General features: G+C 43.0%; 1 protein-coding gene across 1 annotated transcript in view; it reads left to right on the top strand.

Annotated features, from left to right (window-relative positions):
* PLPPR1 (phospholipid phosphatase related 1) overlaps positions 1 to 12,335 on the top strand; it is a 78,775-nt gene that overhangs the window by 49,125 nt on the left and 17,315 nt on the right. The window contains exon 3 of the mRNA XM_009290950.1: positions 8,255 to 8,387. Within this exon, the coding sequence (XP_009289225.1) occupies positions 8,255 to 8,387 (133 nt within the window). The remainder of the gene's footprint in view (positions 1 to 8,254; positions 8,388 to 12,335) is intronic.

Raw genomic sequence — 12,335 nt, forward strand, 5'->3', positions numbered from 1 at the left:
TGTACCAGCTACTAGAAAGGAAATTAACTCTATCCCTGCTGAAACCAGGACAAACGTTTAAGCACCGGAGCTTGAGTTCCATGATCACAGGTCTGGTGAATTTAAAAGTGACCTGTCCCACAGCCGGGTGTTATGCAGAGCCTGGGAGAAAGTGTAATATTTCAATGCACTGTCAATTCCAAAATATTGGGGGGGGGGGAGAATTAACAATTCTTTTTAATTTTTGCCAGTTTGACAACTTTATGAAAACAATGTTTAAAGTGGAACAGGTTGCTTTGCACAAACATAAAATTTTCAAAGCATTTCCTTAAAAATATTCTGGGATGACTCCACCACATTCATTAGTGTCCTTCAAGACGAGCTTTCCCCATTACGAGATTACTGCAAATCAGCCAATTCCCCAGCTGGTACTAAACAATCCTTCCAGAGTTCAGAGCTGCTGCCTGCACTGCTCCATACACTGTGATTTGTCTGCCCGCCCGAGAGAAGCAGAGAGGCTTAGGAACAGAGCCAGCTCACTGAAATGAATGCTGAACAGCAGCAGAAAGCTTCAAGGACACTGTTCCTTGTTTCCTTAAAGTAGAATAGAAAGTGCCACTACTGTTTTCACGCAATCTTCAGTTTCTTTCCTTCCATTTCCAGGGAGGAAGTGGCAGCCTACATCTAATTGTTAACTGGCCAGTGCTATTAATTTGTGCAAAGGAGTATTTGTTTTCAGATAATGTTGGAATCAATCAAACTGAACTGGTCTGATTATTAATTAGAAGATGAATTACAGTGTTGATCAAAGTTATCTGAAGCAGGAGGAAACTGTTCAAACTTCTCCCTACAATTTGCACTTACCTCCCAAGCTTCAGAAACACCATTCTCGTAGATGGTTTTCCTATTCTCTCTGCCACCTTGCTTCCTTGGCTTTGGCTTAGTACAGCCATGTTATTACAGTGATTTATTTCTAGAAGGGAAGCCAGGGAACTTCAGCCTGTGCTGGCTGATTCCCCTGCGTCTGCTCAGCAGCAGATGCCGGGAAAACCAAGAATGGCTAATGCAGCTCAGAGCTCTGTAACAGTAGCTTCTTCCTGGCTTTTTCAGGCAGAAATCCCTAGGCTCTGCTGGTGACAGTGCTGCCGGGAAGCACAGACTCCTGTGCTACAGTCTCCTACCCGCCACACTTCACCCCTGTGCTGGCACGGCAAGCTGGGCAGCAGTGGGGATGAGAGGTCAGCGTCAGTGCCTGGAGTGTCCCTTACTCCTCGTTAAGGAAGGATACGTCCCTTTTCCAAGGAGATGTACCACACATGGTGCTTGCGTGGTCCTGGCTTTCAGGGCTGGCCTCCGTTTCAGCTTGGTCCCAGAGCGGGGGGATCTCCACCCAAGGGCATTTGGCTACACCTTCCTTTTATTGTCGGGACACAGAGCTGGGGCTGCTCACAGGGCGAGGCAGAGCCCCGCTGCTTGTCAGGTGTCCTCTGCGCGTGGCGGCTTGTCTCCCTCTTTTTGAGGTTTGCTAAGGACCCAGCTTGTGAAGTGGTGAATGACAAGCCGGGATACGTAGGAGCGAGGCAAAGGTGTGCCCATGACTCTGTGTAAATGTTTCTATTCTGGTATTTACACACCATTCTGGAAAATAAATACATCTTGTTTGTTTTGTGTAACACTTTCAGATGCTTCTACTGCCAGTGTCTCTAGGACTTTGTAATGGTGCCGGTCACATGCCAGTTTCTGAGGAACACTGCAGAGCTGTGGGAAATTTCTTCTCTTGATTAGAACTTCAGTATAATTATTTTAGACAGTTTTACCACAGTAAATTCGTTTTTTGAGCACAATGATAAGGGAATTGTGGGTTTTGGGCAGGCTAGAATCCAAATTGTGGATTTTGGCCCTTTTGACTTGGAATAAAAGAAACCAATTCTTTTTTTCTGGAAAATAACTTTTAACTGTTCTTTGCTGTTGTTTTCATTGAACAACAACAACAAAAACCAAACCAAAACAAAAAAACCCACCAGAATGAGATACTAAGTAATGGAATGCAGATGAAGGTTTTGTCCTCAGAAGATTATGGGTGAGCTGGATCTGCAATGTTCAGCTGAAGACATTGCTTCATTTCCTCTTGTAGTTATGCAAAATACAGCATTGATTCCTGTGGGCTAGAGAAGATCTGTGAAGGTGATGGCAAAGATGAGAGAGTGTCTGCAAAAACTCTCAGCTGATCCCTACTCCTCATGACCAGCGATGGTACTGATGCTATCAGGAGAAACCTCTGCCCTCCCAGGCAGGCTTGGGTCAGGGTCCTGGCTGCAGATCACAGCAGAAATACTGTGTCCTGGAGAGGGTGCCAAGGCAGACCTCAATGACCGCTTGCCTCCTAAGGTGTCTTTTCTCAATAAGAATGTTGCTTAGTGTTTGCCACCCGGTTTGACTATGGAGTCTCAGCAGTGCAGTGTCAATATTTGGCACTGTAGGTAGCAGGTAGAATGGCAGATCAATAACCCTCAGGGCCTAAGGCTAACTGCGAGGGAGATGTAAGGAATTAAGGAACTAACACCACTAAGTGAAAGTCAATATGAGCCATATTCTTAGTGGGGACTGTAGAGAAGATGGAGACAGACTGTTCGAAGCACAAGAGACAACCCTGCAATGAACACAAGCTGCAAGAAAAGAAACTGATTAAATATTAGGAAAAATCTCTTTACAATGACAGTAGTCAAACACTGAAGCAGTGCCCCCCTCGGGGCTGTGGGATCTCCGTTCTTGAAGACATTTGTAACACAACTGCTCAATGCTGCGGTCTGTGCTGGCCCTGCTTTGAGTAGGGCTTGGACTGGAGGCCTCTGGGGCCCCTTCCCAGCTAAATCACTGTGTGATTCTGTGCCTCTGCATTCTGTAGTGCTAGTGAAAATTTTCTGCTATTTATCTAATGACAGGTGAATGGAGCCATGAGCTCCCGTGTAGAGCCTGAAGAGGCAGCTGTGATAATGCAGTCCTCAGATACACCGTGATGCAAAAGGACAGAATTGCTTTTGGCCCAATGCAAGCCAGTGCTGATGAATCACCTGCTGGAGCACTTTGCAAAGGTCACTTTTTGGTGGACAGGCCTGCTTTTCCCAGAGAGAGCTGTGTGGAGTCATTTTGAAACTGGCTGACTGGGGTTGAGCCCCATAAGCTTCATCTGCTTATATTCTCCATTTTTGAGTGCTCTGCACATAGCTTGTCTCACAGCCAGTGCCTTCCTTGTATCTGCTCCTCCCCTTGGCTGCTATTTGAATGCTGCAGACTTGATTGAGTTTTTTCTATTTGTGACATTAAAAATGCAGCCACACACGTTCTTATAGAGGATTCAGGAATGTCACACAGCTTGCTGAAACCTGCCCAGAAAGGAGAGTGATGATGTCCCAAGACCCAGGTTCAGTTTTGTTTGCTGCCAGAGATTTTTGTTTATAATAGGATGTCTCTGGTTGCAGTTTCTATGTATAAGTGGTGTTAACAAGGATTGACTGTGTCACAAGAATGCTGTTAGAGTAAACAAGTTGAAAGATTTAAAAACTCCCAGAAATCAGAATAATGTAAACTTTATACATAGAAAAGACAGACAGCTGTACTTCACATAATTCTTCCTAATATGGGATCTCCATCTTCTTGCTGTGATCGGAAATGCCATCAGTTGTACTTTTTCATGGGAAGCAGGAGAAGGGTGTTGTTTCACAGGGAGGCTTCAGGCAATCCCAGGCTGTGGGCACAACTGTGCTTCCTGCATCGCTTCTGTGCACCCTGGCTGACGCTCCTCCTTCTTTATCTGTGTGGAATTGCAGCTGAAATGAAAACTGTCTGTGGCAACTTGTGTTCGCTGAATGCGTGAAAAAATAGAAAAATAGTGTTTTCCTATTTGTTGCCGCTGAGTCAGTGAACGAGAGGCAGGAGGGCTGTTGAGATGCAGCTTCTGCCAGCAGCAATGTGGGACTGCATGGAGCAGTCAGGCCAGACCCCATCGGAGAAGAAGGGTGAGCAGTTTGACTAAATTGCAGTGAATCTGTAGTGAGTTTTCAAAGGGAGGCAGGGAAAAAAGGAGGCAAGATTGGGGCAGTGTGACTGGTGACAAGCCAGTTTGTGCATAGGAGGAACCCGATTGTGGCGCTCCGCATGCACAGGAGTTTGGAGAAACATGACTAAGGAGGAAGATCAGGGGTTTGGAGAAACATGACTAAGGAGGAAGATTTTGGCTGCTAGCGTGGTAGGGGAGTGAAGCAGGGGTGCGGTCCTCAGCTTTGCTAGAGGATTTGAATTGAGGTACAAGGCTAACGTCCTGAATGAGAGAAACTAGTAAAAGGAACAAAGTCTTAAAGCTGGGCCCATCCTTGGCTGTCAGCACCATCAATAATTACTTTTCTGAGTTGAATATAACTCTCCAAGGCTGCCCCCCACCCTCACCCCACTCCACAGTTCCTGCAGGAGTGCTGCTCCAGGATGCCACTCTTCTGCAACCTCGTCTGTGTTGTAACCCAGATTCATTCCTGGACTGTTTATCTTAGTTTATCCTTACAGCAACAGCTCTTCTTGATGTTTACACCAATCTATTTTTAGAATGCAGTTGTGCAAAGAATCATTTGGCAAGGAGACTGTAAGCTTATCAGAAAGTGTTACAGGAAAAAAAATTAAAAGAAAAGATAAAGATTCTATGTCCCTTAAAAGCAAGTTACATTGTTTTGTTGATCAAATTGATAATTTAATTAACTGTTGGTAATCTGTACAGGAGTGCAGGGAGTATTGGGTGCTCATGTTGTGCTGAGAACTTGAAAGGGGAAGATGTGGTATTTCGCTGTCTGAAAATGTCAGTTCATAAGTTGAAGGACTATCGTTTCCAAATCTGCCATGGACAAAAGTCTGTTGAAGAGGAAAATGGGACAGATCATTTTATCCGTCTCTTTGCTCAGGAGGAGCCAGGAAATAAGTAAAGCATGTGCAGCATATGTTTTTGAGTGCTGAATGTTGAGGAGCAAGTATTTGGTGACATTGCCAGTAATGGGAAGGCAGGACAAATTGAAGAAGTTTTCTCATTGGACAGGTTGAAGTCAGCAGAGGAAAAATTACATACTTGGGCTTTGGGCCATCATCGTAGTATTTTTACCTAATAGTAATATGAAAAGGAATGTGAGCAAGAGTGCCCAAGCAACATAACCTCAGTGTAGTTGGGCTGCTATTGCATTCAGGAAATCAAGAACAAAATCATATCCAGTGGCACTACCTTTGCTTCCCTATTGCCTACATCACCTCAGACTGCAGATCACCAGTCCCCAACCTCCAGTGCAATTTTCTTGCCATTTCTACTAACTAATTAAGCCAGTATAATACAACAGTTCATTAACCTTGCATTGTTTTCCCAAACGGAAATAAGTAGTTTGCTTGCTGTTTTCTTTTTCCACCCATATCTGTATATCTATATTTAGATTTCAGATTTAGAACTGAATTGTACCAATTCCTGGGGTGCTGATTCTGTTCTGGCAGAAGCTAAGGTACTTCACAGTCTCAGTGGTTGATTTTGGGAGGCCAGCTGGACAACTTGGCTGGATGCGGACCCTGCTCATGCAGAATCATCAGGTTTTAAATCATGAGAATCAGTGGAGTTACTTGACTTCAGAAATGCCTGGCGAAAAAAAAGATCAGTTCTATGAGAAGCTATTCAGGCCACATTCAGACCACAGCTAGATCAGCTACCAGAACTAGGTGCCCAAAGCCCCCACTGAATTTTTAGAGAACAGCAAGGCTCACTTTCTAGAGCCCACCTTAAACATACAATGAAACAAAATCCTCAAATTTAGGCAACTAAATTCAGTGCCAGAGATGGCACCACAAGAATAGTCCAGTTAAGTTGAATCATCTTGTATCACCTCACAAATTATTACTATACACCTAAACTCTGTATTAAACCAAAGGCACTCTTCACTTAAAAAATCACATTTTGATCTGTTATACTATAGGAAATCTGGGATAACTCTGCTTAAATCAGTGGCATGGAATTGAACAGATTTATAGCCTGGCAAAATTTACTCCTAAGTCTAAGTGGAACTAATCTATCCACACGGGAGTTGCTAGGATTATGCCAGGCAGCCAAATTTATAGAAATAAAGATGGGAATTGAAGTAGGAAAATATTCAGTTAACTCCTGATGCAAAGGAACTTTAAAAATGGATGTATTGTTAAAGGAGGTCTATTAATATGTTTTATACCTAAGTCTCTCTTATTTGAAAAGTTGGGGGGGTTTAAAGTCCAGTAACCCATGTCTTCACAGAACAGAATTTCCTCAGGGTGTGAATTGTCTCTCAATGTGTATGTACAGCCCCAGGCAGACAGAGAGCCAAAGCATTAATTCAAACTTCTGAACATTATCATAATTCAGATAATAAATGGTTTGAAACAGAGTGTCACTTTTAAACTGCTTTAGTGCAGATGGTGTTTTTCTTAATTCTCAGCCCCATAGTTAGTGAGCTGAGCTTATTGAACTGCTTGCCAATTCTGTTAAGAGCAGACGGAGTGAAATGGGATAAAGGCAATACTTCGGTGCAGCTCCCATGCACCGGCTCCCACCCCCACATGCCATTATCAACATACATTTTACAACTCCACATTTCTCAACATCAGCGGTTAGAATTATAAAGAGGTTGAGCATACTCGGCTTGAATGTCAATAATAAGGATGCTCATATGGCTTAATAAGGATAAATTGTTGCCCTTGAAACAACGTACCATTCCAGCAGTCAAAGTGAACTAAGACTAGTTCCTTGACATGTATGCTAACTCTGGCTGTCTGTGTGCATGTGTGTGTGCGCACACGCTTTTGTTATGCATTTCTCTGACCGTTCCCTAGCACTATGGGTTCCTCTTGTGTGTCTTATAATAACGTATTGAATTAATTCTTTTGAGTGCTCCCCTTTTAAAAGCTCATTTCTTCCACTTCAGACTGGCTTTTTTTTTTCTCTAAAGACTTTCATTACAAACTCTGTCTTTCTTAAAAGCTCCCAGTTTCCCCTTCTGAAGCCTGCTGACAAAACATGCTAGGTGGGATTTTCAGAAGTGCCCGCTGTGAGTGGACCGTCACTGCCTCTAAAGCCTGTGATCAAATTCTGTCCAGCTTTAGCTAGGGCAGATAGACCTCTGTGCAACAGACTTAAATTAATTCTGAGTGCTTAGGAAATACTGATCCTAATCCTATGGGAAGCAGTTATCATTTTTATAGAAAGCATGAATATTCTGATCAGAAAAAAATAAGTAATACATAAGCACAGCTAACGTAAAGATCAGTGGGTCCCTGGAGACTTCATTTTTGATGTTTTAATAAATAAAACAGGACATTTAGTAAATAAAACAGGCCAGAAGTCATCCTCTGGCCCTCAGACTAGCTGGCATGTGCAAACTGTGGCCAAATGGCTAAACTCCTTCTGCGTAAAAAGCAGTGGCTGCAGGCAGCCTTCCTCGTGGGACTTGTCCCAGGCATTTTCTGACAGACTGTTGGCACCAGGCCAGGCTGTGGCAGGGACCGTGCTAGCAATGTAACAGTATGGGTGATTGGCCGTGCTGGACCCATACCCTGGAACTTTTTACTTTATTAGTACAAATATGATGTATTTGTCCAGAATGTTCACTGACCTCCCCAAAAGTTTTGTGACTTCAGATCAATTTCCATTGCAGGGATGTCCTTCATCTACGTTTCTTTTCAAAGTTGGCAGGAACTGTGTAACCTATCTGGCAGACTTAGACGAATATAAGTTCGAGAAGGTGTAGAGGCTGCAGGAAGCATCCAATATTGCTGAGGCTTGCTGGTAAAAAGTTGGGGTGGAAGTCTGCAGCATTACTTTCCACTTCCCCGGATGTCTAGAAGCCTTCCATCCATGAAGTCTATACTGTCAGTAAATTTTAAATGCTAATAGCAGGACATGACAAATTCTGTGCCAATCTCAGTAAAAATGGGAGCTTCTCTGATCCACAGTATTCATTAAAGCTCTGTTTGCCCCTGTATCCCAGGAGTTAGTATAAGAAGGCCTAATATTTGCTGTGTCTTGCCACTGAGTGCAAGAATGACGGATCCTTTTCTTGGCTGGGAGCTGGATCTATGTCAGTTCATCTCAAGTGAGTAAGTGTAGCCACGCTGTGGAAGTGCAATGTCCCGACACACTGCTGTGTAGTAGTTTCTATGGGCTGGAACCAGACACCCATGTTTTAATGTTTGCTCATGTCATTTTTAACCTTCCATTTCTTTCTCCTGGCAGATTTTTATTGGTGAGATATCCATGTATTTCATAAAGTCAACCCGAGAAACCCTAATTATTCAAGAGAAAACTATTTTGACTGGAGAGTGCTGTTACCTGAACCCACTGCTTCGAAGAATAATACGTTTTATAGGTAAGCATCCTGAGCATTGCAAGCTTAGTCCCTGTTTGCACCAAAACAGAATGAAACATCCTAATAACCTAAACCACAAAATTGATTAAGCTGTGAAATCTTTTCAGGCTTCTTCCACCTTAGAGGGATAGTCCCTCTCGGGACTGGCAAGGTAACGTTCAAAATGTGCCATATCATGCTGTCTGGAGCTGGTTTATATCCTATTCTGCTGAGCTTAATGCTTCTTCTGGACCCTTGAAGAAAGGTTATGCCAATCAAATCCTTGTATGAATAATTCCATCATTGCTATTCTGTGTAAGCTACCCATTTTACTTACAAATTGGTCCTCACCAGCCCATGTCTTTGGCATTTTTCTTTTCAGCTCTAATTTTAACATCCATAGCTCTGCCACATAATGTTCAGCTGAGTGCAATATAAAAAAGCCCAGAGCCCACTTCAAAATAACATTCTTATTTTTATTTAATTTATTTTATTTATTTTATTTAATAAATACAAACTGTATTTGTTTTTTGTTAGAGCTTTCATTGAGTTAATTGCTGAGAAATGAATGAGCAAGTTCTGTCACTAAACCATTGAAGGTTGCTTTATATGGTGCTTGCAAACCGCTATGCCTTTTTCACACTGTTTAGTGGAAAAAATGCCTATGAGACCTTACTGAGGGGACCGTCCCATGGTTCTTTTGGAGAGGGAAGAGGAACAGCATTGCAGCTTGTGTTTCCGCTGTGGCACTGACAGAGAATCTGGTTGTCCTCTGAAGGCTTCCCAATTCACAGCCATTTAAGGCTGCCCGCACCCCTCGGTGTTTAGAGATAAAGGAGGGCTGGTTGCTCACTTACTGCTTCTTTGTAGCAGCAGAGTACAAAGAGAGTAGCTCTGAACTGCACGTGCAAGGGGCTCTAGCTTCCCTCCTTCTTACTCGTTCATGAGAAGTCCCAAGTTCATGCATGGGATGGGATGGCTTGTGTCACTGCTGGCATGGGCCAGTGGTAAATATGGCTCCCCACTGACCAAGAGGGGCTTTGCCCACAGGGCGTCACAGCACCACCCTCCCTGTATACTCTTAGAGGTAAAGCATCCTTATACACCACATCTTACAGGGAGCTGGGTCTGAATTCACAGTCTGAGTTAAAAGAAGCAATGGAAAAAAAAGCTGAAAATATCTGTATCGCTTCTTCCCTGTCACTGCTGAATTTTTGAGCTTTATCTGGAAGAAAAATGTCTGCTGTGACTGTGGCGAGGGTTGTGTTGCTTCCATGGAGCACAGGCCTGGCTGCAGGCAGGGATACTTGCTCAGAGCATGGAGTTGAAAGTCTTATCCTCTGTTAAGGTTTTCATCATCAGTAAATACATGCTGCAAAGGAGGAAGAGCCATGGTTTTCTTTCTCCCGCTCCTCTCTCTGTGCCTCCTGCTTTATGCATGGAAGTTAGGAAGTGAAATGGTTTTTCACCTTCTGCCATACTGGGGGTGGAGACAAACCATCTGTGGTTCATTACTCAGGGCTGGCCTGTGTGCTGCTGATGAAAACAAAAGACATGGGAACGCAGTTAAAGGTAAAATACCCTTGAACTTCACATAACCTCTAGGATATATTGATGGATAGTAAACTGCCATTAAGAGAGAAGCAGGGTACCGGAGTCCACTGTTCCAGCACATTCGGCATGTTGCAAAGTCCTAATCAAATACTCTTGCCTGCGGGGTCAGCACTAAAAGAGCTTAGACCATGGAGGCGCTTGCTCTGTAAGTTTTCTTGTAGTTAGCTTTATTCTTAAACATTCATGCTATTGTTTTTCTTCTGGTGGAAGAGAACAGGGTAGCGATGATACAGTGGACTCAGAGAGAGTAGTAGGATATGAACCCTGCTAGAGAAATTAATCTTGGCTTTGCAGCTATACTTGTTTTCCTGAGAAAAATGAAGTCAACGTTATTAGAGATGTCTTACAGTGTTCGTCTCTTCTTAAACTACACTGATTGTTTGCTTGTTTTCTTCTGAAACCTTCTCCCTGCCTCTGCAGTAAAATGAGAGAAGTAGAGTTTGTTGAAAAGTGGCTGAAATAATTTATGAAAGGAACTAAAAATAACAGCATGTTTTTCATTGACATTCCACCTGCATTTTGAAAACATGACACAGACTGAGCAGCTGTAGCCCATGCTGGATGATCAGGGAAGTTAGCTCCATACAGCTGCTTACTCCAAAAAGAGTCTACCTGGATGCTTGGCTCTGGAGAGACTAATAATTTAGGTTGCTCACACATGGATTTCCTTGTGTGCGTCTTCTCATGCTAAACTTGAGGGCCATAAGTTACAGAGCTCATTAAGTAGGTTGCCTTCCAAGGTACCCTAGCAAGCAGCCTGGCTTGTTGCAAAGAAGTTTGCTGCCAATTTAGTCTTGGTACAAATTCATTGGAATATCCACATATGATGATTTCTTTTGGCCCAGATGTGTGAGCCGTAGGTGAGTCTTAGGTGAGTACCTGCAAAAAGTAGTAATTGAACTTCTTGGAATATTGCCTTATCAGTCATTACAGTTGGTATTACTCAAAAGGATGAGAAAAATTCTTCAATGTGTCTGGGTGCTCAGGAAAAATGAACACTACTTCCTGACCCTGCAAGGCACATCATGGAGAGCTTTTGAGAGTCGCTATTCCCAAATCTTAGAAAGGCAAAGAGGCTTTTTCTCCCTCCCTGCCTCTGTAACTAGAGTTGCTGGGAAGAGATGGGGTTTTAAGAATAGTAGCCTAAATGTGCTTTCCACAAAACAAGCAGAAAGTTATAGATACTTCACTGAACATTCACTTAGATTTTTTAAGGAAAGAGAAGCAAAAAGGGAAACTCCAGGCTATCTTTTGGTGGTGTGAAAGATAAGCACCCTTGTCATACTATCTCTGTGGGATCTTTTGGGTTTGGCTGCTAGACTTGAGCCTTTTCTCCTCTTGCTTTTTCCTCATGTATACAGAATGAAGCACTTTTTTGCACTTTGGTAGTGGAGTAAAGAATTAAGCAAAACCAAAAACCTGCAACTCTTCTGGGATGCTGGCAAAGCCCCATGTTTCTTTTCCTTGATTTTTCTTATTTTGCTTACTATGCTCTCTGCTTATTCTCTCCTTGTTTTCCCCAAGCCCTCAGCAGCTGTCTGTTTCTAAGATTCTCCCCTCCTGAGTTTAGTGGAGACCTTGAATGTTGAGCTTTGTCTTAAATCCCTCCCTGGTTCTTTGTCCACAGGAAGCAGAACCAAAATTTCTTCTTGCTTCCTGGCCCAGGCATGAATTCTGCACGTTGGTAGACATTTGCTTTTGTGGCGAAGGGCTGCCTCTCAACTTGCTTCAGTGTACATCAGGTCCTTTACTGCAGCCTAGATTGGTGAAACCTGCTATGTTCCCTGTATTTAGAAAATCAATTCCTTTATCAGTGAAAAAAAGCTGGCTTAGCTTGAAACATCAGACTTTGATATATGTTGCAATTTGTTCCATCTTCCTCTTTATCTTTTATAGCTGCTTCCACAGACATCTATTTTGAAGATTTTCGGGTCAAACAAGTGGTGTGCAATTGCTTTGGAGCAGTTTTTTTTCTGTCTAAAATATTGGTGCTGCACTGCTATTCTTTAGTCACATCATCTCTCCTCCCTCCTCTCCCCACCGCTCCCAGCAGTTTTATTATGAATTTCTGCTGCCAAAATTTGCCGTTTATGTGCTGGACCTTTGAGAAACCAGGGGGTCAGCGTGGTTGTTTCTTGGGCCTCTGCCTCTTCTCCCTGTCTCCCAGCTTGAGTACACACAGCCTTTTGTATTTTTATTCACCCTGTCTTGTGGTAATTTCCCATTCAGTACTTTGTTAACACCTTGCTATCTTGCATTTGCTTCCGTGTTCTACTTCATCATCTGTATTGCAAATAGAGGTTATAAATTATTTTAGCATTATTTAGTGAATAGTTTCAGTCAAGGATTTAGTCT

The sequence above is a fragment of the Aptenodytes forsteri genome, unplaced genomic scaffold (assembly GCF_000699145.1).
Source record: "Aptenodytes forsteri isolate BGI_AS27 unplaced genomic scaffold, ASM69914v1 Scaffold462, whole genome shotgun sequence".
Lineage (NCBI taxonomy): Eukaryota > Metazoa > Chordata > Aves > Sphenisciformes > Spheniscidae > Aptenodytes > Aptenodytes forsteri.